Raw genomic sequence first — 27,553 nt, 5'->3', positions numbered from 1 at the left:
CCTATACCCAGACAGACATGTCACATTACAAGTCACTTCACAGTCATGATGCGAGGTAGCTCATCATTCTCCAGACAGAATATTCACTAAACACTGGGTAAGTTTCTCATTCACACAGCTTGCTGCTTCTTAAGTTTGCGACTCTTCAAACCACAAGCAGATACACTTCGCCATTGCTCATCTTTGGTCTTTTTAGCTGTTTTTTCTGTGATCTCCTGTAAACCTAGCGTGCCGCTGTAGATCTTTCAGTTGCCCATGGAGACTTTAAGTTCAAGCGTCTCTCTTGTGACTCCAGTCCTTTTGTATTTTAGCTGCGGGGAGGCTCACTTAAGTTCATGTCCTGTCAAAGGATGTGTAAATCTGTCATATGCATGCATGGTTTTCCCCCCGTGTGAGCATTGAGATAGCACTGTGACTGCAAGGAACTCAAAGATCTGCTAACTATGTCACAACTCTGCAATAGTGCATTGTGGATTTGAGCAGCAACAGGGGGAATTTGATTATTGCACAAGCAAGTTTATTACAAAATCAAATGTATTCTAAAGATGTAAAAGGTTTAGATAAAGTTGGCAAGGACTTCAAACATAATGAAACAGAATACAATACAATGGAAGAATTGAATTATAGGCCAGTAGCCTTATGAGAGTACCACTCTGCATTACTTCAACGCATAACTGAAAGTTAAACAGCGTACACACCAGAGGCATCACATCAGTGTGAGCAGCAATATTTGAGAATACAATCTATCAGACAGTTTGAACTAAACTTAATGGAATGGTGCCCCATCCACCACTGAAAGACAACAAACATTTCTTAACTGCCTCTGTAAATGAAAAGAGAACATGACTGGAGTTTAATACCACAATACCAGGACTGAAAATTTAATGAAAATAAAAACAATACGCGATACCCCTTTTGATACCACGGCAAAAAGAAAAACGTAACGTGATGTAAATTAAGAACACGGTGCACAGAAAAAGTCACTGAACATTGTCTGATTTTGCTGCTGCAGGACAAATTTCAGTCAGGATAGTAAAGACTAAACAGAACATAGGTCGTGAATGAAGACATTAACACTGTTTTTTAAATAGTTTTGGTATTTTCAGTATCATGAAATGTTAGCATTGTGTTATTTTTTAAACACGTTGTATTGAAAAACTACCCATACTTAAATACTTTTGACACAAATGCAATACAACAGTCATTTTATGGATAAAACAATGATTGCCACAAAGACAGAATAATAGGAATCATATTTTTATTTTTTTTTACAATCTTACATATGACACAACAACAAAATAGTGCTTTTCGTGTTTCTGCAAAATCTTCATGCGCCTAAATTAACACCGTTGTTAACTAGAGTTGCTATAAATCCACATGAATCTAAATAAATTCTGACACAATTACACATGTAATAATAATGATAATAATAATAATAATAATAATAATAATAATAATAATATCGTAAAAAGAGGCACAATTGTATATTACACAGAAGTCATTTTAATTGAATATAAAAAAATTATTTACTCAATAAATTTGTGACACTTACCTGAGTTGTATGATATATTATACAGGAACAATATAATAATTTTGATTTCTAATTTTGCAGCACACAGCCTTTGAGTGCCGTAAATGTCATCGTGACAAAAACAGTCGACTGCTTTACACTCATGTACGCAGACGACAGGCCTCACTGAACTGATGCATGCTTGATTTGCATGATAATTTTCATATGTGCTCTCAACATAATACGACAACCATTATGACTGTACAGACTTAATAAATAAATACTGAAAAATAGAACTGAAATCCTAAACTTGCTGTCTCTTGTCAAATTTAGTAAATCTAAGTGACTTTCTACATCTAATGCTGAGCTGCTCGACTGCGACCTTCACTCTGAGCGCTATGAGCTGCTGTTTAAATTACTGATAAAAAATTAATTAAAAAATAAATTATTGCTTAACACTTTCCATTAATTTAAGTTAATCAATTTGATTAACAACACAGAGTGAGAGAGCATGCAATTATGCATGCACATTTAAAACAAATTCCAGTAACGAGACATCTAAATGTCATTTCGTTTCACATCTACTTTCCATTTACAGTCACCATCAGAGGATCGAATGGGGTTGCGATTGTGAAAAAAAAAAAACAACTTCTGTAATAGCTCACAGTACTTGTGACCTCTGTTGCAGAAAGCGACCGCACACTGTATGATCATAAAAGTTCATTATAGACTTCAGACTGTGTGAAGATGACAACTTCTCAGGCATCCGGTAGTTTCGGCACACAGCCACAGCGTTTTCATCCATGTATTCTCAATTTTAGAAGTGAAATTCCAATATTTCTGTAACATACTTACGTATTTACATATTCCACCCCTGCACACTGTAGCTTTTGATGTTTATCATATCCAAATACAGTCTTATTGTTGTTGATGTTCAAACTTTACTCATGTTTACTCCTGTGTACAGTCATTAGTCATGGTTTCATAAACTGGTAGGGCTTTGTGGCTTTAGAGTGTGTATGCGAGCGACGAATATCAAAGCTTTCACAAAAAAGAGTACATTTCCACACATCAACCAGACGTTCAGACATGATATCAGACACAGTTATGACTGGGGAGGAGAGATTTCTGCACATTTGAGAGCCTAATAAAAAAGAAAGTGTGTAAATCCTACTTGTGAAGATTTAAATACTTGTGCCGGTTAAAATGAAAATCCAAAGACATTTCATAAACTGTTAAGTAACACTTTATGATAACCATAATTAATAAATGGACCATTTACAGCTTTACTTAATAGGAATTTTATTCTTAACAAATCATATTAAAGGAGAAATGTGTAATATATTTACTGCACTAAATGATAAAATGACCATGATATGTCATCAGAGATCATGAAAACATGCTTGGGTGAAATATTAGCTTGTCTGATGATAATGTTACAGCTGTGCTGTGCTTCTTTGAAATTTTTCATGTTCATTAGAGCTCAAATTAAAATGCTGAGTGAGTTAGTGTCTGTACATGAGTTGTAAGAAAACATAATAATCTTTTAGAATGAATAAATGTTTATAATGGATAAATTGAGAAATTAAAGAGAAATTGAGCAATATGTTAATGGAGGCTGTCAGGCAGTCACTTAATTCCTGAGTGTGTACGGACAAATGGGCTTTTTTTTTCAGGATAACAAGCTTAGCTTTACACTGACAAACAAATGACAGTTATAAACAGCTGATCAATATACAGTGTGGGACTCATCATTGTTTATTATTGTCAGTTTACAATGTTGCACTCCTGCAGCGTCCTGAGACCTGCCTGATGTTCCTCCAGTCAGGGGAAACAGTTTGCTAAAACCATGGACGGTGACTGTTCACCGCAAAATCAAAAATATATATTTTCTCTGGCCTGTAGTGCTATTTATCAATCTAAATTTTTTAGGTGTGAGTTGCAGAGTTTTGGTATCACTACATCAGCCCTAGATATGTTTGCCTTCTCTCGAGTATAATAGGGCTATAACGCACTTAGCTACTTTCTTTCTGCAGTAGAATCTACCGGAACTAAAGAATAATTCCTGCATGGAACTGATAACAACAAAATCTGTTGATTATCTTTAGTAAGTGGGTCAGGATTTTTGGAAAGAGAAACAGGATCTGAATTTTTCACATGCATTTTTTTGGTGTGTTGAGCGCCACAAGCCGATGGTCAATCCATTACTCTAGAGAAAGCAGACATCACTGCGGCCGATATCTTCAAAACTCTACAACTGACACCAAAATAATCTAGAAGGATAAATAACACTACAGGCCAGGGGGAAAAAAACATGTTTTGATTTGAGAGTGAACTGCACCTTTAATATATCATCTATGACCCCACCTTGCTATTTGGACCACAATACTCATTGTTTGGATGCTACATATTGCTTCTTTAAGTATTTGTTGATAATTATCAATAAACCATTGTAAACCTTTCATTTTTACTTTGTAAATGTTTAATAATTAGTTTGTAAACTTATATCTATAAACATTATAGATGGTGCCATAAAGCTGCAACTGATGATTATAAAATGTTGTGTTGCATTGCATTATGTAATGTGATGTAACATAATGTAATGTAACGTAACATATGTGAACTGATGCAAGAGATACAAGTAACATACTTTGTGCATATATATTGAAAGCCTACACAGATGTTGCATATTTATCACTGCTTACTTCACCGCAGAGCCCTGGACATGGAAAAATTATGCTATAGGGGTACCTGGATACCATTGATCAAGCTGTTGTACTCGACACATTGGGCCTGAGAATGTGTTGTCTATGAACATTATTTAGACTCCCGTTAGTCACAACTGATGTTTATAAAACTTTACAATTGCTTGAAGGGATAGTTCACCCCAAAATCAAAAATAGCGCTATTTATCCATCTAAAATTTTTTTTTGGTGTGCGTAGCAGAGTCACTGGCAGTAGAGACGTCGGCCTTTTCTCTTACGTACTAAATGGACTAAAGGGCACTCAACCTGTGGTGCTCAAAGAGCCAAAAATACATTTTAAAAAATCAAAACTAGTGTCCAGTTTACAAGATAATCCACAGACCTTGTAGTGAATACTTTCATGTAGGAACTACTTTATTTCCACCAGAACTACTTTCATTATAAAGAAAGAAATTCTTATATGTAAACTGCTCACAATAAAATCTATTAATTATCACCAATTCATGACTGGATGAGTCACTGGTTTTCAATTTTTCTCTTTTTTTTTAATTAATTAATTAATTAATTAATTAATTAATCTATTTATTCTGAGGGCCATTTAGTCCCATTATATTGGAGAAGGCAGAGATCTCTACTGCCAATATACCAACTCTGCAACTTACACCAAAAACATCTAGTTGAATAAATAGCTCTACAGGCAGGGAGAAAAATATGTATTTTTGATTTTGGGGGTGAACTGCCCCTTGTGTAATGGTTTATGAAGTATATATAAGCGGAATGTTTGTTGACAGGAAAATGCTATCAACTAAAGTTTAATTTACCGTTTATTAATGATGGTTATTATAAAGTGTTACCAACTGCTCTGCAAAATCAAGTTGCCACAATATAAACAAATGATGAAATCATCTTGGGTACATTCTGCCCCCTCAGCTCTCACTACAAGTAATGCTGTCTGGAAAGGATGGAAAAAAAAAAACTGTATAAACCACAGAGACATGTTATCAGTTAATCACAAGCCAATCCCTGCTGTTGGTGCGCAAAATGATTTTCCTACTCATAATTTAACATTTCTAGAAATGTCACATATCAGAGAGCAATCTCACAAATAGATGGAACTATTAACACAGTGTGGGCCTATTTTTATGGTTCTCTGTTTGATTTTTATTTATGTTTTGTTCCTTTGACTTTCTCTTCTCAGGTTTCTGATTATAGTTCTACAAACTTCAGAAATGATTCGAATCAACAACACCCAATACTTCCACTTCCTGCAGCAGGCTGATGCCTTACGTCGCTCAGGGTCACTCTGCGATGCCATAATCTTGGTAAAGAGTCAAACTTTCAGGGCTCATCGGCTAGTACTGGCCTGTGCTAGCAGAAGACTAGCCCAGCTGCTAGCTCTAGGAGACAGAGACAGTCCAGTCCACTGCACGCTGGAGTATCTCTCACCCCGCACCTTCCAGCAAGTTCTGGACTTCACCTATACGCAGACGATGGAGGTGTCTACAGATGACTTGTACCTGCTGCTGAGAGCCGCTCAGCATTTGGAGATGCAGCCCCTGGAGGACCAGTGTCAGAAGCAGCTGGACAATCTCCACTACAGAGCCAGAGAGGTGGCCAAGAGATCAGAAATCACACATGTCAAAGAAGAGAAAGAAAGTGCAGAAGAGCAAAAAGGAAGTCCAGATCAAGAAGAGAAACTCAGAGAGACATCTCCCCCAGTAGATGAGGTGTGCAACAGCACTGTCGTGGAAAACATTTTGCCCTCTGATCCAGATAAGAACCGAAACAGTCCACCATCCCCTAGAAAGAAGTCCAGATTGCACCCTGTATCACCAACACCCTTCAACAGAGAAAGTGTTATCACCAGACCTGCTGGCGGCAACTCCTCTTTCTCTTCTCCCTGGACTTTCTCTGCAAACATGTGGAACTCTATGAACACCCTGAGGCAGATTGCAAACTATTCAAACTTAGTTGCATCTCACCCCCTCCAGCCCCAAAACCAGTCCTCTGTAGCATACCCATTCTCCCTCACCAGTCCACCTGTATTCCCCCTACTCAGCTCCCATTTTCAAAGCTCTGTAATGGGCTACTCAGGGTTCCATCCACGTTACACACAAAGCATGTATGCTGGATCCACAGGGATGGGGAACATAATCAAGCAAGGCCTGTTAAAAAGGAAAAAACCCAGCCAGAGAGCCCTCGCTGGGACCATTCAAACCGGCGAGCCTAGGTAAGTCAGCATTCAGACTTGATCTTGGAAAATTCTGTTTTTATTTTCAGTCATTGTCTCCCTATTTTTCCGCTCACAGACTCATTTAGAATCCCCTAATTTGCTCAGTTGTTCCCTTGCGACAGCGACAACTACCTGACTCACTGCTGCTTGGTTAGATGTCTGTGTGATTGAGCCTCCTGCACTTTCCAGCTAGAGCAGTTTCACCTGTTAACCCTTCCCTGCCAGTCCTAGTCAGTCAACTCTTGTTTTTTGACAAAGCCCTAATTTTCAGACCAACCACACCACAAAGGAGTAGAAACAGTTGCAAGTTAATAAAAAAAAACAACTTAAAATTATATTTAGATTTATTATAATCTAAATATAATTTTAAGTGTTTTTATTGGATTGAAACAAATCATACTTTGTTCTAATTCTGAATGAGCTTGAACACTGTTCTTGACCCACTTCACTTTGTTTTTGAGTGATTTACATCCTTTTTTTTCTAATCTATGCATATTGTACAGTGTTCCACACAGTGTAACCAAACAGTGTGTAAAGGGGAGCCCCCTAAATTTCTCCCCTCCTTTGCAGAATTCAATACTTTCCACCCACTGAAACACAGTTTCAGTGTTTAGACTGGCCTCGTCTACACCACAAGAAAATTGTTCAAAACATTTTATGTGTGTTTGTGGAAAAAAAATAGCTATTCTTCAGTGTCGCTTCATTATCCGGTTCCTTCTACTCTCACATTAAATGAAAGTTAAATGAACTTTTACCAAGAATGAGCACTATAAATACCTCGTGGTTGGGGACAGAGAGGAAGGAAAGGGTGTTTAAGATGAAATCTGTGATAAGACATAATGTTGTAAAATATTTTTCATGTGAGATTTTAACTTGCTCTGCATTTTTCCATTGAAGTATCTCTATGGAGCACAAAAAAACCCAGTCTTTTTTATTATTGATAAAGGTACAGTTAGTGTCATCTTCTGCAACTGTTGCAACAGAAAATGTATTTTCCACAGTTACCATGATGTACCCAAAGACAGCAAAGAGAGTGTTAAAGACTGCCAACACTGCACTACAAGCCTCCTTAGTGATCCAGTGCTGCGAGAGTCAGTCACCACACCATCAGGTAAGGCAAGGCAAGGCAATATTATTTGTATAAAAGAACTTTATGTTAAGGATAAAATGCATATAAGACAATATTAAAAAAAACAGAGGACATTTCAATAGAATCAAATGGGTTAAATAGAAAATAAAAATAAGATAAAACAGGATCACAACACATTGAAAACATTATTACAGTAAGATCAAGGCTGTAGCGGTGGATAGCCTGTGTAGGACTGATCAATTTAACATGATAGTAAAGACAGTTCTTCTTGTGACCCCTAACCTTGCTAGACTCCAGCTACATAGCTACGCAATGGAAAGTGATAAAGAGACTTGTGGTTTTGAGAGCATGGTGCAGCAGGAGCAGTAGTGTGGTTACCAGATACAGCTCGTTACATGCAGTACAGTATGTACTTGTACTTGCAACAGTGGTTTTTGTCCTATGCCAAAAAAGAAGTCATGCATATCGATTTATTTGAATAGATTATATAATAGGATTGCAAGTCACTGTGACATACATGAGGTAAACCAACAGTCTGTGTGTATGTCTGTATGTCTGTGTGTGTGAGTGAGAGTAAGATAGTTTGCCTTGTACAATCACGCAGATAAACATGGTTTATCTGATGTTGAATATCTCTGCTCAGTGGAACATTATGTTCATGTTTCAAGAGATTAAGATATGAAAGAAGTGTAATACCTTGTCAGTGTACTATAATTACATAATAATAGTCCTTAAGAACTTATTTAAAATCTCTCAAATAGATATAATTGCATAAAACGTGTAACAGCACATAAAAAGTAATATAGCATTTATGCACCTGCGGTCAGTGTGATGTTTCATCACCATTAGGATTTGCTTTCCACTGAATTTATATTACTATACGTTAAGAGTGAAAATTATTTTACCCAGTAAGGCACCCAGTAAGTCTTTTGGGTAAGTGGTGAAGAGAAATATTGGACAGGAAACATGCTAATGAGAACAGGTCTCGTACTTTGTGTTTAGAGTGGTGAGTGTTCAATTGTTGTGGTTTCTTCTCTTAGTCTTGATTTCCCCTACTACAGTCCCCCCCTCACTTGGCACCTCACATTTCAGCATCCTGTCTATACTATAAGGCCCAAGTTTTCACTTGAGAAACCCTAAAAAGAAATATAAGGTCCTGAAAGGCTTCAGGCTGAGCTGCTACATTAACCTCAAAATCACACCTTTGTATTTTTTAAAGAAACACTAACATATGAAGCTGCAGATGAGACACGTATGCAGAGTGACAGGAAAGTTAGCTGCTTGTACAAACTGAATTTATTGTCTTGCAACAGGATGCTGACCAGAAATACACTTGTGCCTCTAACAGGTAATAAAAATAATGTATATGTGACTGATAGTCAGTAATATTCTAAAGTTGAGCTGGGCAATATGGAGAAACTCAAATATCACACTGTTTTTTTTAACAAATACTTCAATATCGACATTTATTGATAAATAATTAAAATATAAAATAATTGATTTTTGATAAATAATCATCAGTAATATGGATATAATGACAACATGGGTAAAAACAAATAATAGCACAGAACAGTCTGGGAAGTTCACAAAATTACTTTTCAGCAATCTAAAACCATATCTAGTATCATGTCACGATATCAATATAGTATTAATAGTTTGTCCAGCCCTATTCTAAAACTGGTGAAACAAACATTTCAGATAATTTATTCTTTTGACAAATGCCTAGGCAGTCAAATAGGTTTTTTTTAATTTTGGGGGTGACTGCCACAGTTTCATTATCGAGTAATCTGCAGATTATTTTCCCAGTTAATCGATTAATAATATGGTGTATAGAACAGTGAAACTAAACAGTAAAAAATGTAGAGCCCAAAGTGACAATTGTCAAAACTCAAAGATATTCAATTTAGAATGATATAAAAACTGAAGAAATAATAAGAAAAAGACTCTCCTTATGAATAATTCATAAATGGTTTGCAAATTAGTTATTAATTAATGTATTAATGGGCTATTAATTAGGTTGTACATACCTATGTACTCTACAAATCATTAATAAAAAATCCTAAACAACATATAATGCCTGGAAGGATAGTCTCATTGTAAAGTATACAGCCCATTTCCATTTACTAATGTGTTACAAACATTTCTAACTAGCAAAAGGGTGCCTCAGTATGTAAAGTGGCACATACAGAAAAAGTCCAGGTAAACAGAATTGCTGAAGTCTTAGCGTATGAATCTGGTATGTTAATTTGAAGGAGAAGACATGGAAAATAAGCAAAGAGATCTGAGGCTCAACAGTACAGAAAAATTTAGCCTCACTATTCGGCAAGCAATAAGTCACTATTGGCCTTTCTGTCCAGTGAGCCTGTTAATATAAAGTGCTTACAACCTAATTAATAATCTAATTATAAACCATTTATAAATCATTTATAAGCGTAGTCTTATTGTAAAGTGGTATCTTTATCTTATCTTAATTTTGTGCCAACGAACTAACAGAATAATCAACTAATCAACTAATCCCAGCAGCTCTAAAATGAACTTATTCAAATTTATTTCAAGTAATTGATGATTGCGGTAGATTGCATTGCCCTGTCTAGAACTAAAGTATGGCAATAACACATAATATACATATAATAAGAGTTAAAGAAGTGTACGGCAGAAAACAGCAAGCGCACTTTTAATAAACTCATTTAGTGGCAACAGGCTGAGAGAGAGAGCATCTCTTATCACACCATCAAACTGATCAACAGATCTTATCTGCTGCGTCTGCCCCCACCCTAACCCATCTCACCATAGAGGAGGCTTCAGTTTCTACACACACACACACGGTCCACGCTGCACACTCAGACAATACATTCATGCTGCTTATACATTTTGCACAGATTTCCGTGTGTTGTAATTGTACGTAGTGTTTCTTGGTAACTTTATTTTCTTTTCCTTTTATCTCTCTTGATATCCTAATTAGTTTTTCTTGTATTTTTTATATTTTCCTTACTTTTTATTCCCTTGTTTCCTTGTTTAATGGCATTCAGAGTGGGATGTAAAGGAAAACTCATTTTGAACTGTGCATATGACAGTAAACGCTTTGAGTTTTGACTTTAATAATGCTAAACATGACTGAACATGTAAGGACTCCATATCTTACTCTGTTGGCTGTTGCAAGAATTGAGCCACGGTACCTTTAAAATATGATGTTTTTCTGAACAGTAAGGCCACTCTGACAACCACAAGTTCACACCTCAAGTCTTTTTTCCCATCTTGCTGCTTGCACAGGTGAGGCCTGTACAGGGTGTCGGTTCTGTGGAAGAGGAGACGTTGCGCAGCAAGAACCACAATCCCATCGACAAGAACACAGAGGGGAAAAACCCTACCAGTGCAGACACTGTCCCAAGAAGTTCAGTCTGAAACATCAGCTGGACACACACCATCGAGTTCACACCGGTAAGCAAGACTTAACTACCAGTGCAAGACAAAAGTGGTTCATGACTCTATTTACTCGCACTGGTTTGTCGGAGATAACTTTTTTTTTTTTTTTTTTGATTGGATAAACTTTGGTTTTAAGATTTGTGCAGCGGCCAAGTACTCACTGGTTAGACATTACATATGTTCACAGATGTAGATTTCAGGGCAGGGACGTCCCTGAAGCGAATTTCAATATTCAATATCTTTCTTTTTGTCCACAATCCAGTTACAAAGTGAAGTTAAACTGGGCTGTCAGGTAAAAAGAGCCATACACGTACAAGAGAATTTGCGTACTTTGACCAAAAGTCAATTGCATTAAACTACTGAAAAGCAGCAACAGCAGGATTGGTCTGAGGTGCTGGCCGTGTCTCTGAAGCCAGGTGTTAGCATCGTTAGCAAAAGAGACAATTTATGACTTATTTTGTTTTCATTGGCTCTTCCTTTTTCTTTTTATAGCTACAAATTCCGTTACCATTTACTTTGTGCTACATTTCTGCTGAACATCTTCCAAAGCAAACTGTTGTGTTTCCGATTTTTGACCATATTCCAGGCAGGTGATGGTTTCCACTCATTTTAATACTATGAAACTCACCTTACAGAAACCTGAAACTTGCAGACTGAGATAGAAAACACATTGATGGTAAACATGTCTGCTTGAACCACTTTAAAAGCTACATTATTTCTGCAGGGTAAAGTGGTTTAAAGCTCGCTCTTACAATTGCATAACCTTGCAATGACGGCTTGACAACAGAAAGATCAAGAAAAACTTCTGCTTTTCAAGCAATTTTATGTGCAAATTCAATTCTGGAGTGTAAGTTCACTGTAAAAATCTTACATGGATTTAGTTTATTTAGTTTATTTCACATTAACATAATGTAAATATATATATGTATTTAAAGTTGCATTTATGAAAATGTAATAAAATTTTAATTTCTTGTAATTACTTTTAGAGCTCATTAAACTCAGTTTCTAAAGAAACATCATAAGCATCACCAGACTTCCCAGCATGGACTGTCAGAGATATAGTTAGAAGGAAACATATATATGAAAGCACTTTAAGATGAGTCATGGTTGCTTATTTTCACAATAGTGAAAACACTGTGAACATGTTTTCTCAAGTACAACTGAATTAGGCTAATATCAAGTTTATTTGACAGGATAGGTGTATTTGTTTTGAATTATCATAAAATTCCCTCAACATGTCTTTTCAAATTCAGTAAACTTTTAAATCACTTCAGACACTAAATTATAACAAAATTACTTTTCTTCTTTTTCAGATAAAATGTAGCATTTAATATGAAATCTCATCCTAAAATAAGATTTTAGGAAGAGACTTAACTTCAATATAAATTTGTCCTAAAACCAAAAGATGTTATCTTTACATATATTGTATCTTATACAACTTTTTTCCAGACTCTCTCTCTCACACACACAGAGTTTCAAAAGCGGTAGGATTGGCTGTTAGGTTTTAGTTTTACTTGACATTTTTGTTCAGAATGTCGGGCCTACTGATATCTGTTTATTTTTTATTTTGTTTTTTGTCTCATCAACATACAATCAACGAGGAGACTTCACTTAATGGGACATACATGCAACTATTTCAATGAAGATCTGAATGCTTTTTTTAGTGACTGATTTAGTTTTATAGGGGAAACAACTGACGGAGTTGTTGACTTAGAACATCCCAGATGTTTCCAACAATGTTCAAATGCAGAGAAATCCATAATTTATTAGTTGCTTAAATTTCTGGGAAAACACAATAAACGTTGGATATGTCAGAAAGTGAGGAAAGAAGTCAGTAAATGTGACTAAACAAAACACGAATAAAACTTTAATATGAACTCGTCCATGAGCAGGATTTCTGCCTGAGTCACGTCAGAAAGATTTTCATTGGCAATGGTGGTTGCTTAACAGTGTAGAAAACAACTCCCATGATCCCATGCCACTATGCAACTTCATCAGACTTCGTCTTTTGTGACTGTTTTAATGTAAGAGAAAGTCCATAGCAGCAGAAGTTACATTGTGTGCATTTAAAATAACAATATATAGAAAATTAAAAAATGGTAGAATGCTGGCAATGGATCAACATTTGATGCTTAAATGTTTGAGACCCTCTCTCAAGTCACCACACCTCTTTCCCACCTCCATTGTCTTCCTTCCTGTTCTCTCATCTCACTTTTGTCTACATGAAGGAGAGAAACCTTTTGAATGTCGCCTCTGTGGTCAGCGCTCACGGGACTACTCGGCTATGATCAAGCACCTGCGGACTCACGGCGGGGCCGCACCCTACCGGTGCACGGTGTGCTCGGAGTTCTGCAGCAGCCTGGTCATCATGCAGAGGCACATCAAGAGCCACGCAGTGCAGGACTTCCCTCCTGACTGGAGCATCAACAGCACCTACCTGTACACCTCACACATCTGAGCCATGAAGTCCTCACAAAGACAGACACGTCTGCCTGCACAAAGTTCTCACAGGTGTAGCTTTAGTTTGTGCCTTTTGTGTATACTGTAAACTTAAAAAAGTTGGTCTTTGGGCTACCTTCAAATTTTGAGTTGACTGAATTTGAAAAGTTGTGATAATTTGTACTGATTCAAAAAAAGAAAACATTTTCTAATCAAATTAATTTAAATATGTTTTTGTAAATACATATTCTAACATGTCGATAAAATTAATTAAATATTAATTCAGTTGCACTTGAGATAACATGTTCAATAATCTTAATATATTAAGTTGAACAAACAACTCTTTGCAACACTATCATTTATTATACTTCATTAACTTTAAATTAACTAATTCAATACTAACCTTCATCATGGTTTGCATTAATTATTCTGAAAACTAGCAAACATGACTTGCAGCCATGTGTTCTTCAAACTAGAAAAAAGAAGTATCTCAGCAGAGTTTTAACCCTCAAACAATGCATGCTGGGAAGTCTGCTAATATGTTGATCATTTTCTTTTAAATTGAAGTTGATTGAACTCTGTATGGTACATTGATTCAACTTATCATTTCAAGTCAAAAGATCTCATTTAGAAGAACTCGTGTTTACCTGTTCTGAAGAGTTCTGAAAATAAATACTAGAAATTTTAAGTTGATTTAACTTGAATAAATAAAACTTGTATATTTACATTAAGTTAGTGAGAAAAGATTAGTAGTTGATTCCACTAAATGCCTGGATAATATTTACAGTGTATGTCATTACATCTGTTTTGAAGTTATAATCATACATGAGAGGCACAAACTATGGCTTTATGTTGCAATAGTTTCTATACAAACTGCCCTGTATCCACATTCACAACTATACATCACTAATCTCCAATAACATGTCAAAAAGTGTTCACATAAGGGCACATACGCGCATTAAAGCCACATCAACAGCTCATCCTCATCAAATGACGCAGGCATCTTCCCTCTTACTTTCATAATAATTAGACTGCTTATGTAAACTTTGTAAGTTTGACCAAGGTTTATAGCGCCCTCATGAGGGCGACCACTGTAATAATCTTTGTTTTCTTCTGTACAGTTACTTACAAATGTATCACCATGTGAAAATATGACAAGTGGCTGACACAAGATGTTTGCATCCCAGCAAAAGGGGGATTTTTATTAAATGCTTGAACTTATGAACGGTCAGTATTCACTGATGCAGATTTAAACTGTCAAGTGCAAATCCTATTTACTTACTTTGATGTCCCTTCAGCTGAAAATGTTTCTATTTTATACTTTAAAATAGTGAATCTGTTCTGGCCTGTGTTATTTTACTCTCAGAGAAATACAGAAAGAGAAGAGAGGGAGGAAGACTTTTCTCTCCAGTTTAAGTCAACACCACATTCAGCCTTGGCACTGCTTGTGAGACAAAAGGCCAAATCCCATATGGTATGATAAAAAACAGTTTAAGGAGGTCGGTATTTACATAACACTGATGTTAAAAAAAAATGTTACTGGACGGCTCATTAATCTGCTCTGGCTCACTGACATGAAGATAACAGAGCTTTCACAGACAGCTACAGTATGTCTGTCGAGCTGGTGACAAAGAACAGTCCAGTGTTTTCTTTCTTTTTTTATTCTTCCATTAGTTATTAGGATTTTTTGTATTGTCAGTCACTGATAACAGGCTGCCTAATTTATTGGTTGCAGTTCAAAGGCATGCATACACTGAGTAAATGTGTCTAAAAGGAAATACCAAGTGGTATACAGCAACTACCATACCTCTATGACTACACCACACCACGAGTTACATGACTGTAAAATTATTCCAATAGTCTTTGTATATGTTGGTATACAGTATGTAACAATGCACATTGTTTCCTAGACAGCGCTTTTGAGCCTGTTGCTACTGAAAGCTATTTGTTGCTTTGTACAGCATTATGATAACCTGCATCGGGTAGAAAATAAACAAATGTATAACTCCTTCGTCTCATTTCATAGCCCAGGCTTTAATGGATCAATATGACATGTTTTAGACAACAAATGCGTTCAATAAACAAGCTTACATATAGTGGCTATCTTGGTCATTTGTACAGAAAATAGAAGAAATGTTGAAGAAAGTGCTAGGGGCAGCTGATCGCAACTTTTTTATTTTATCATTGTCAAATATTATCACCTAGCTGGTAAGACAATTATAGCATTTTAGCTTAACTTCAAATAAAGTGTTTCTCAAACTTTTTATGCCACACACCACCACAAAAAATATTGAGTTCTCCAAGTACCTTCATGATGGGCAAATGTTAAAATGCAGTAGCATGGGCCTACCCTACCTACCCGACATTATTTAGCTCTGAACAGTTCATAAAATGTATTTTGGATTACATTTCAATTATCTGATATTCTTTATGTATTTTCATTAAAATGTTTTTGTATTTTGATAGTAGTGTATTTTTAAATTATTAAACATGTCATCTAAAAAGATCTGTCTGTCATTCCTCCATGTACCACTAGAGGGAGTTCAAGTACCACTAGTATCACTGCCTACAATACATGTACCACAGTTTCAGAAAATAGGAAATTGAGAATTAAGACAGCTGTGCAGCGGTTGAGCAGAACAAAAATTCTTTAAACAATTCCCAACTTCTTTTCTTTTATATACTGTCCACACTTTCCTATGCATATATGTATATATATATATATACATATATTTACATAGTTTTGGATTTCTCCGCATGTGGACAACAGTGTTCATGGGGCTATAAGAGCAATACTAGGTATCTATACAGTTTAAAGGTTAATGTCCATTTTTAGTTTTTCCACAACAAAAAACATAAGTTTAACTAACGAACAAACTAACTAAATAAAAGAGTTCATCAGTTTGTTTTTGGTCTAACAGGTTGCGACAAAAAATTCCCCATTCATGACTAACACATTCATTGCATAGCTTTCATGACTTATTAAAGTTGACGATGAAAGTCAGCTGGGAACAGCATTTTCAACTAACTCATGGAGCTAGCATTAGCTTCATGAGCAAATTAGAGCTCATAAATCTGCGAGTGATAGTTGCCATTTCTATAGTGAAAACTGAACTGGTTGATGGTTGGGAATGAGAGGCCTGCTTTTGTCTACATCTCTCTGAAATCAGACTTGTCTAAAAAGTTACAAATAATCTGTAATGGTATAAATATGCTAGCATTGTTATTGTGAAGTGCATGTTTAGTGTTAGAATGGAGAGCTTGACAAGCGTGATAAACCTTATCCAAAGGTAAGGTCAGTTCAGTTATTATTCTCCTACTGTGGCATGTCAACATGTCTTCTGTGAAAAAGTTCTATTCATAAATTCCATGTTGATAAATTACTCATTATAAATACTGTTAGATATCTAAGTAGACTGGATCCTTGTGTATCAGCTGCTTTTTTCTGTATTTCCTTCACTTTCATTGCCTTCAGACACCCTCTCCTCCAGTATGTTATCAATAGTGAATCCTCCATGAGTCGGTTGCTTGTCCTTATCCTCCTCTGTCACTCCCTCTGCCCAGGTTTCCCAGTCTCTGCTGGCTTTGGAGTCTTGGAGCTTACAGTCTGCCAGAGCCATTAACTGGTGCACCTGGCTGGCGCTGCAGTTGGGCAGTGGAACCTGGTAGGTGGTGTGGAACCGACGCAGGTCTACTCTGAACGAGCCTTTCTCCAGGGTCATGCAGGGTTCGAAGCGAGCACCCCACTCAATCTCTGTTTCGATATAAGATGTTTTGGCTTGACACATCATGCCTGTGCAGAAAATGACAAAAAGGAAGTGTTAGTGTTGATTCTGTTAGACATTTTAAAGGACCAGTGTGAAGGATTTAGTGGCTTCTATTGGTGATCTTGCAGATTGCAATCACTAACCCCGTCCAGAGGTGTAGGAGAATCTACGATGGCTACAAAACCCCAATAAAATGCGAAAAGCCAAATCTGGAGCCACAATGTTAAAATGAAAAAGTTGAGAAAACTCAAATTTCAAGACAACTGCAATAGATTTTTTAGTTTTGAGCCCAACTCAAGTTTTAAACAAATGTGTCTGTCTAATCATGCTTTGTTAGGATTATTTACTTTTCTTCATCAGATAAATCTGAATCTTAGGGAAAATTTTGAGGTGAAAGTGAATAATTGTTAATAATTTTCAGTTGCAGCCATTAAATTTCACACACCCAAATAATGACAAATCAGATTTACAGCTCACTGTTTCGGGAGTTTCTAAAACTTATTTGAGTTTATATAAAGAAAATTATCTCAACAAAAGGTTAGATTTAGATTTATTTAGATTTAAAAACGGGACATACATATTAATGAACATTTCCATGTAAATATATTTGAGATTGTAGCCAAGGCTAATTTCCATCTTTAGTCCCTTTGGCAGGTTGGTGTTCACAGAAAATAAGGTAACAATAAGTTATTATTATTATATTATTAATAATAATAATATAGTAGTTGAGCTGTAGTTGCTCACCTGTAGTTGAGCAAATGCACATTTTATCATATTCTCCCAATTCAATAAATAATTTTTTAAACATAGTTGTGAATATTGTATTCCATTTCTGCCATTTTTTGCAAATAAATCCCCATAAATCATACACACTGGACATTTAAATGCATCACTAGTTTAGCTCTCCACGCAGTCAGCAATTCAATCACGGATGATCTCTCATGATCCGTTACTTAGGGGGTTTGAACACACCAGGCATTTCTGTTTTGGAAGAAATGTAGTGCATAAGAACATAATGAGAGAAATTTTCTTAAGAAATGTATGCTCTAAATCCCTCACCGTTCACACTGACTATAACCGCAAAAGATATGCTAAAGATGGATACCTGACATTAACGTGAAAAACATCCTCCTCTTTGATGCCCCAGTGTGCAAATCTGGGTGTTAATATGACAAGTTATTGGATAATACATAAAATAGTTGAGTAGACAAAAACATCACCATACGCAAAAAGACAATTTCACTAAATATTTTCTTTTTCTCTTCACTCTCAGGGTTCTATTGTCTCAATGTCAGTCTGTCAAAAACTTTAAACTTTTTCTCTTGTGTTACTGTCATCAGTATGGTTATTGCATGTTTTTCAGGGGTTTTTTGTCAACTCATTCACCTATTACAGAATATTTCAAACAACAGAAAACACAATAGCTTCTCATTAACAAAACATTCACAAGACATAAAACACAACATGAAATGAACTGTATTTTAGGAGAAATGACTTTAAAAAACTTTTTAAAAAAGAAAACACATATTTGAGAAACGGAAAGTACAGTCATTTTAAAATAATTAAGGGGCTACAGTTCAGCTGCAGTTCTACAGAGATAAGATTAAGGTCCCAGCAGGCACTTCCAGTGTTTGGATTAAGGTCAAGAGCAAACATCCTCTCATTCTTCATTACCATGTGGATGTAATTTTGTTTTTCCTGTGGTTTTTACTGTAAAAACATGTTGGTCAACTCCAGTTTTGCTGGAAGGCTTTCTGATCTGATAAAAATGACCACATTCTGGCTCACAAAGATTTCAAACGAAGATTTCAGAGAAGTAGTCTACACGTTTTACAAAATTCTCCTGAAAACTTTAGTCATCCTTTGTCATGAAATCTTCTACATCAGAGCAGCTAGAGTCATGACACGTGGGCTGTGGTTATTTTTGTGCTGGAATGGAGCAAGGTTAAGTGAAATGAAGCTAAAACTATGTGTGAAAAACATTATTTAACTGGAATAAAAATAAAATGTAGGCTTTAGAGAAAAAAGAAAACTAGCTGAAACAACATTCGACACTCACAAAAGTAAAATGAAAATTAAAATATAAAGGGAGTGTCATTTTGGTCAAATTTGTCAGCACAAGTATGAGGAGTCATTGGTGTGTATGTGTATCAAGACTGGGAAGTCTAAATGACTGTGAGTCAATTTACTATTAAATGTTTTGTTTGTATTGTAAAACCTGTCATGAACTTCTTAAATTTTTCCCCACAAATACACCCCCTATTATAAACAACAAAACTAAAACTCATACAGAAACTAAGAAAAAATAAACTAAAACTAAACATTTTGAACCAATAAAAAACTAAACTGAAATAAGTAAAACCACTTTGGAAACGCTGAAAAAGCAAAACCTCAGCCGAGATCCATATCACTATAAGCACATTCTCATACTTTTTCCATATAAAAACTGTATAATAAACAAAACACTCATACTACAACATACCACCACTCATACTGAAATGAATAAAAACTAAACAAAAACAACTAAACTCAATCAAGCAACGATCTTGGAAATTAACTGAAACTAAACTCAACTGAAAACAAAAATTAAAAACAAAAATACAAAAGTACATATAATAGCTGGAGTGGATGGGTGCCTTTTCCTGGATACAACACACACACACACACACACACACACACACGAATATTCATTTTCAAACTACACTAGCATTTATATTACAGATCATATGTGTGATAAAGTTGGATTTTTACAAATTATTTTGTAGTTTTGAATGATGAAGTGGTATGCTATCTGTGTGTGTGTGTGGTTGTGGGAATTGTGTGTACGAACCCTGTTTTCAAGATCCTGCTAAAGCACTAAAGAAAAAAACACATGAAGTGTTGCCTCCATAAACTTAGCCTCTCTTTCTCAAGTCAAACATTTCCCCCTTATCTTTTCATGCACATGTAGAAACCAAACACACACTTCTCGCATGGCAAACAGTCTGCCATCAAACCATATATCTGCCTTTTAAAATATATCTACCCATGCACTGCACTCAATAAACCTTTGTACAAAAACAACTGTCAGAATGCGTATGTTAAAACTTTTACAGGATAAACATCTGGCATTTGCAATTCATGGCCTGTTCATAGCATAATACTCATGATTACACATAGTCTGTACACTCTAGGAGAAGGAGAAAGGAAAAAAATACAGGCTAAGACCAAATATGTACTCATTAACTGGCAAATGCACTGTACAGAAAAAAGGTTAAAGTGCTAGATCATATTCCATCAGCCTCACAAAGACAAAGCTGTCCCTGGCTAATCAGCAGTGAAAAAATTACCTGCGATATAAGTCCATAAAGTGACTAATTGTCTCAATTTCATTAGAGATCTTCAGCGTTGTTGCTCTTGCTGCTTCGCTTCTTCTCCCTTTTTCTCTGCTGTGCTCTCGACAAGTCTCACAACATCTGTATTTAATTTGCAGCATTCCATCTGCATAATTTGCAGTATATGCTTTCCACATATTTTTAAACTGTTGGGAGAGAAAAGACGTAATGACTGTATTACCGTGAAAAAGATGAGACACGTATTATGTATTTATGTATGTATTATTATGACCAAAACTGTGAAGCCTGTTTTGTGGAATGTCATTTTATTTTCCAAAACGCTACGTTTTCTAAAATGTGCTTCTAACCCGTTCTCAAAGATCTAAACACACAAAAAAGACCATATTCACAAAGCCTCTGACTCATCTGGAAAAATGACAATTATGTCAAAACCATTATATTTGTGCTCAGAATCGAACAATTATCAGCTTTCAGATTCTACACACAGCCAGTCAGTATATAAACACTGGTGAGTCATTAAATACAGCATCAGGGAATGGAAAACACTGTTAAGGGCATGTAGCAACAGAAGAAACAGAACTCAAAATTACAATGAAATCTTGTGTGTTCCTTTGGAAATGGAACACCAATCACAAGGCCAACGACCATTTCTCACGGCCATTTCTCACAGGGAAAACTCCAGTACCTCACAGTAACCTTGTAAGCTTGTTCGACCGGGCTGAGGATTTATGAATGTCTGGTTGATGCTGAATGACTCACATATCCAGATTATAGTCTAGTCAAGTGGCTAAATCACATCTTTAGCTTTAACTGCCCACATTTACCATTTTGCAACACAACTATATGACAACACAAAATGTGTTTTAATGGTTAATATGTGTTTAGAGTTTCACCAAAAGGGTGAGCGATTTGATATATGGGTTTAGGGCATTGAGCAAATAATTCATAGAATGGGCTTTGGTGTTTTAGCAATTGTGAAAAACTGCAAACAAAAAGTTTAAAGCACCAAAAGTACAAACACGGTTTCTACTTTGCTTTGTTTGCACTTCTTGCAAAACACTACACACTATTCATGACATTAGACACTTGTTTAGGACTGAAATGTCTTGCAGTTGTTGGGGGAGCACTTAATTTCAAAATGCAAAACACACCTGAAACTGGCAACACACACAATAATTGTTGGCCAAGTATTAGTAAACCAGTTTCAGCGTAAGACACATTGGACTTCTGTGTATTTTTTTTTTTTTGTTGTTGTTGTACAATGAAATCCTACAAATCCTCAATTTTTTAATGAAGCTTTTCTGTTTTTGTGTTCATTGAAATGTGAATAGATGTACTGCAGTGGAATGATCTTTCACAGATGGGAACATTAAAAAAGGAATATAAATTACTCAAGACAGCAGGATGTGGTCATTTAATATATTTTTCTTCAATTTCTGTAAAATTTTCAGACATTTAAATGTATTTTCACAAGGGTTTGCCCATTACTGTAAATACAGAAATAATTTAAAAAATGGGGATTTCATGATTTTCTCTACTCAGTGGAAAATTTAGACGGTAACCTTAGATGTCAATTGTGTTTATTCAATATGTTTCTTCTTATGTGATATTGTAATTCTAACCTGTTATGTGTTAAAATAAAATTTGCAAATTGCAAACAAAAATCATATTAATAACTAAAATAAAGCAGTAAGGACAACCAGTGTTGGTAAAGACTTAAAAAGTCAAAGTGCAAAATGTGTTTTAGTGGGTAAGGATGTATTATTATAGTTTCGCCAGAAGAAACAATGATAATGATGGGTTTATGACAGTTAGCATTTGGTTCAGAGAATGGGGCTCAGTATTTTAGCCATTGTGAAAAACTGTAAACCAACTGATTAGAATAAAATCGAGATACGTGAGTGGTTCAGCATCGACCAGTGACTCATATGGTAAGTGTTCCTTCCAGCATATTTTCCTTTCCTCAACCCAAAAGATGAGTCTGTGTGGAGTCTTGACTGGGCAGGGTTTCTCTGTTCTGTTTTCTGTTTTTCTGATCTGAAAGCATTGCTTGATCTTGAGCACAGATTAAAAAAAGAAAAAAGAAAATGTGTTTTATGAAATGCTGTTCTGTTTTCTGCTTTGTTAAAACAATTGTTTGAAATTTTGCTTACTCGCTTTCTTTCTGAGTTAGATGTAAAGTTAGATGATAGTATTGGACGAGGGTCAAGGGGACTGGGGTTTAGTGCTGTTAAGAAAAGGCCCTGTTTCAACTCATACTCTCCAAAGGCCCTAAAACTCAAAAAAAAAAAAAAAAAAAAAAAAATTGAAAAAGAATGAAAAAAATTTGAAAAAACAAAACAAAACAAAACAACTCTTGGCAAGGAAGTGAATAAGGGTATTTCACAAAATGTCATACTACTTGTTTTGTACAGATGTTTTCTCTCCATGGACTTTTCATAACAGTAATAAAACAGGATAAATGGATTCCTGCCAACTGAGTGAAGGATATTTAATTTCCTTTTAGTCAAAAAAAACTTGTGCTTTGTTGTGAGCTTTAGCCTTTAGACATTTAGATGTAATTCACCATGATCATAGTTAGCTTACTATAATGCACAAAGCAATGAATGTGACACTGTCCCACAGAATGCATACTATTTTAATGGTTTTGAGAAACAGCTGATTTTCTTCTATTAAAAAATTCAGTGGTAACAGCCACAAAGATACTTTCAGTTTCCCAGGTTTTCCCCCAAAATGTTTGAGCTGTCTGCTTCCACTCTAAACAATGACTGAAGGCTTATTTGTAATTTTCCCTTGTGGTGCTACAGGATATTTCTTGACATCAGAAGTGACAGCCATGGAAAATATTTTTCTGTATAATCAACAGCCTACAATACATGAAGTGCCAAAGGAAATAACTTGGAAATAGCTGGTTTTGGAAAGGAAAAAATATATTGGGCAACCCTGAAAATTTAATATCTGCGTTCCTAGTGTGATATCTGCTGCTATATCTCTTTTTAACCAGTACTACTGAATGAAACCAGAGGCAACTTTCAGTACAAAATACTTAATGGATATTATTACATCCCAACAAAAATGGGACTAATTAAAGACAGTTAATATTGGAAATGTAAAACAGAACATGGCATGTACATGCACACATTATGTGAAAAGATTAAATCAAAGGCAACTGGACTTGTTTATGTGTCTTTGAAGACATTTCGTCCTCTTCCAAGAAGCTTCATCAGTTCTTGTGTGTCAGACTAGTCTGACTAGCTCTGAGAGAAAAAACACATTAATTAGTTGAAACTGTCCCTTAACTTTCTTCAAGGAATGTTATTATTTTGCTCAGTCCATTTAAAAACGACATCAATTTTAAAAAGTTAAACCTCAAGTGTAAGATTGAAGTTAGTATGGGATCACATTTTAAATTTAAGTTTAAAGTTTTTCTGCAAAAGAATTACAATGAATGTAGGTTTAAAGTAAAAGAAAAAATCATTCTCATTTTTATGATAATTAAAAGTTTGATACAACATAATTTAAAGTTAAACCATGATTTAATCAGGTTTAAGAACTGATCCTTGTTGGTGCAACCAAGAGTTTTAGCAACTGGCTTAACATCTTGTGCACTGATGATTCTAAAATGCAGAATCATCATGAAAGAGCCTCAAACTCCAACACTGAAAATATGGGAGTAATAAAAGATGGAAATAGCTTCATGTGAAAAGATGCCAGGGCGACTGAACTGCAAAAATGATATGGTTAAAGAACAACGGGACAGTTTTGTGGATATATGTTCGGAGTGAGTGACATAACCTTGACAAGAATCTGATGGTATTATGTCATCATTGTCACATATGAAGGCCAAACACATTACTGTAACCAAATAATTCCCTTTCTTATATATATATATATCTTTATGTTTTGTTTTGCTGTTTCCTGTTGTAAAATTCAATAAAACTTAAATATATATATATATGTATATATATCAAAATAACTACTGATTACTCACCTGTGGCCTCAACAATTCCCTCCAAGATAACAATTATTTCAAACTGTTGCCGTCTAAGCTGCTCAGGGCCCAGTTCCCAGAGTGGACTGTTAGAGTCAATGTTGTGCTGAATGACTTGTGGCTCCACTAGGAAGAGACGGTCCGACCCAGTTTCATAACCAAGGTCAATCTCTGTCTGTTCAAGTGGCAAAAACTCACCCTCGGCTGTTTGGCGGGACTTGATTAACTTTGCACGGACCTTTGCGTCCACCATGTGGCTTTCTCTCAAGTCCCCCAAACGGAACATCAAACACAGCTGGTCATCTCGGTTGGCAATAACGCAAGTGCGACTAAAGAGAAGTGTCTCAGCCCGCTTCTTAGGACGGGATATTTTGACAAACATGCAACCCACCATGAGCGCATCTATCATGGATCCAACAATACACTGCATCATAACCAGCAGCACACCCTCATGGCAGATGGGAGATACTGTCCGTGAACCATACCCAATGGTGCGCTGCGTTTCCACTGAGAAGAGTAGAGCTGAGATGAAGCCATCTACACCTAAATAGCAGGGCCTTTGCTCTATGATATGGTCTTCAGGAATACCAAGGGGTTGCTCTTGTCCTAGGTCACCTCGTAAGAAGGCATCCAAGAAGTAGAGCCCAGCAAACAAGAACCATGTGGTGAGGTAGCACATCATGAAAACAAATAGAAACCAGCGATACTGCAAGTCCACAAAAGAGGTAAAGATGTCAGACAGGAAGCGGCCCCTCTCTGAAATGTGACAAAGATTTACACGACACTTTCCATCCTTGGAGACATAGCGAAGTTGCTCTCGGATTTGTGGAGGAAGGGTTGGGGTTTGGTTGCACTCACTCTCAAGGAGTTTATTCCGGGCTTTGGCCAGCCGCTCCATCTCTCTTGCAGGACTGGATACGTTGCTGTGTGCAGGAGAGAGTGGGCTGCTGTGTAGGGGACTGTTAATGACACGAAGGGGGATGGTGCTACCCATGTTGGGCACACTTAGGGCATGGCGAGGGTAGTGTGGAACACTGTTGGTCTCTCTCAGTGAGCAGCGACGCAAAAAGGCTTGCTCTGCTTCGGCAAGACCGAGGGTGGAGGGTGGAGGCAAGCAAATGTTGCCTCGATAGGGAATATCCGTTGTACTTTTATGACGGCGCTTAGCCGATGCAAGCTCAGGAAAAGTCCCTGGCATGAGGTCGGGAAGAGGAAGTGATGAGTCTCTGTCTGTCTGAGGGGAAAAAACAATATTATTTCAGCTTTGCTGACCTGAACCTGAGTTCTAGAGTTCAGTGACACCAGATTTCTTCTCCTTTTCCTCTTTTATTGACTTTTGTTAAGATAGTTTAATCATTGCCAGACCAATTCACAAATGCAAATTGGTCTATAAGATAAAAAGCTGTCAATCTGTCTGAACTGAGGAGAATGAGGTGCATCTGTCTGGTTCTCAGGCTACAGTTTTTCAAAGAAAGAATAAGCAGTCATTCTCAAGTGTTAAGCCAAGTTCAACAAGAAGCCAGTTTCCATTCTGTTCTCTGTTTATAGGACAGACATTCTTGACAAAGAGAACAATGGTGTTATAAAATTGCACATAACTATTCAGCAAAAGAAAATGGATTTTCTTGGAAAATATTAAACTACTGCCTTACATTTATTACGTAGCTCTCACACTGAATCTCCTCTCCTGTAGGTGTGGAATGGACAACCATGATGGATTTTGGTTGACAAGGCATGGACGTTCGCCGTCCCCTTGTCCCACCCTGGGTGGTCCATGGAGGTCCCATGGTTCCTTTGTTCATTGTTGTCCCAGTGGATCCAGGGGACCCTCTGGTCTCAAAGTTATAGTCTCTTCTTGCACCAGGATACATTATAGAAGAGCAAAGGCAGTAAAAACTAGTAGCTGATGAGGAGAATGATCATTTGGATTCCAAGGTTCTTCCATTGATTTAAGACCTGAGGATGTAAGAGAAGATTGTCACAGACTATTTTAACCCCAGCAGGTCTAGCACTTTCAGTGAACAGTGAAGCAACCAGAAAGAGCAGACCATGGTGATAGACAAGAGTTACAGTTAGTTACAAATACCCAGTAAAAATATTTTGACTGCAAACAATGAGAAGAAGAGCAGAACAAAGATTTACTAACCCGAGGATGGTGCCAATGCATCCCAGCATTCCATACAAGACATTAGACATTAAATACTCCATATTAAAGTAATGTTTTAGTAGCCTGCATACCATACTTTTAGTGACACTGGAGCAGCCAAGAGGAAGCTTAGTAATATCCTCTTCAGCTGGGGCTTAGCCCCTCATTATCATCCTGCTGGCTCAGCAGTGCCTCCACTGTATCCTGCAGAGTAGACTCAGGTGCTCCGGTCATACAAAACTGTATGTATCCATACTTGGCCAATAAAGCCAAATCTGATTCCGATTTCTGGATTTGGCCTGCTGGCTGCAAGTTGGGTATCACTCGAGTAGTCTTTTCCTCTCAGCCATCAGAATCAAGCTTTTGTGGCCGGGAATTCCAAACTTTTGAGTGGTTGTAAAATCATGTCATGTGATTGCATCATTAAATGCGAATAAGTCAGCACATTTTTGACATTTCACACTCACTGTCAAGTGGTCATTGCAACATGGTTGCAGTCAGCTGTTTTGCAAGTTTTATCAATGTTATACTCATTTAGAGTCAGAATTCCCACCTCTGACTCATCTTTCTAATTCTCTTTCTATCTAATTTGTGACAAAATAATAGTCTCCATCATCTGTTAAGTTCTGAGTTTGGCCTGGACCCCAGATGCAGAGACAGAGGTAGTGAAAAGTTTTCAAAAAAGTTAATTTTTTCACACGGGACAAAAAACAACTGAAGGCGAGGGCAGATGCTGGACGCGGTCGGCTGGCTGGCGCAGCAGAGCAGACAGGGGCGTAACCGAGCTGGCGTGAGTTCAGGAGCTTGAGAGCTGCACACACGGTCGGGAGGAACACTGAAGGCTGCACAAAAACACTGAAGATTAGAGCCACGAAAAAACACCATAAGTCCACAGGAGAACTTGAAACTTGCTG

General features: G+C 36.6%; 2 protein-coding genes across 2 annotated transcripts; one reads left to right on the top strand and one right to left on the bottom strand.

Moving 5' to 3' along the window:
* On the top strand, positions 1-13,807 carry zbtb32 (zinc finger and BTB domain containing 32). Its single transcript, XM_084726420.1, has 5 exons — positions 1-97; positions 5,414-6,445; positions 7,450-7,559; positions 10,809-10,976; positions 13,190-13,807. The coding sequence occupies exons 2-5, from the start codon at positions 5,445-5,447 to the stop codon at positions 13,417-13,419; spliced, it is 1,509 nt and encodes a 502-aa protein (XP_084582546.1). The 5' UTR covers positions 1-97; positions 5,414-5,444; the 3' UTR covers positions 13,420-13,807.
* Positions 13,808-16,145: 2,338 nt separating this feature from the next.
* On the bottom strand, positions 16,146-25,691 carry kcnj20 (potassium inwardly rectifying channel subfamily J member 20). The gene is made up of 2 exons (XM_084726410.1): positions 24,494-25,691; positions 16,146-17,193 (listed from the first exon to the last, which is right to left on the bottom strand). The coding sequence occupies exons 1-2, from the start codon at positions 25,689-25,691 to the stop codon at positions 16,832-16,834; spliced, it is 1,560 nt and encodes a 519-aa protein (XP_084582536.1). The 3' UTR covers positions 16,146-16,831.
* Positions 25,692-27,553: the final 1,862 nt, after the last annotated feature.

This window comes from Lutjanus erythropterus, chromosome 9 (assembly GCF_056507025.1).
Source record: "Lutjanus erythropterus isolate fLutEry1 chromosome 9, fLutEry1.hap2, whole genome shotgun sequence".
Lineage (NCBI taxonomy): Eukaryota > Metazoa > Chordata > Actinopteri > Lutjaniformes > Lutjanidae > Lutjanus > Lutjanus erythropterus.
This window is presented reverse-complemented; position numbering and strand designations above follow the sequence as displayed.

Excerpts from the sequence above, each read along its gene's own strand:
- zbtb32 (XM_084726420.1), top strand. The coding sequence starts at position 5,445 with ATGATTCGAATCAACAACACCCAATACTTCCACTTCCTGCAGCAGGCT. Across the intron at positions 7,560-10,808 it reads GTCAGTCACCACACCATCAG|GTGAGGCCTGTACAGGGTGT; the intron begins GTAAGGCAAGGC and ends CTGCTTGCACAG. Across the intron at positions 10,977-13,189 it reads ACACCATCGAGTTCACACCG|GAGAGAAACCTTTTGAATGT; the intron begins GTAAGCAAGACT and ends GTCTACATGAAG.
- kcnj20 (XM_084726410.1), bottom strand. The coding sequence starts at position 25,691 with ATGCCAGGGACTTTTCCTGAGCTTGCATCGGCTAAGCGCCGTCATAAA. Across the intron at positions 17,194-24,493 it reads GGGAATTGTTGAGGCCACAG|GCATGATGTGTCAAGCCAAA; the intron begins GTGAGTAATCAG and ends TTTTCTGCACAG.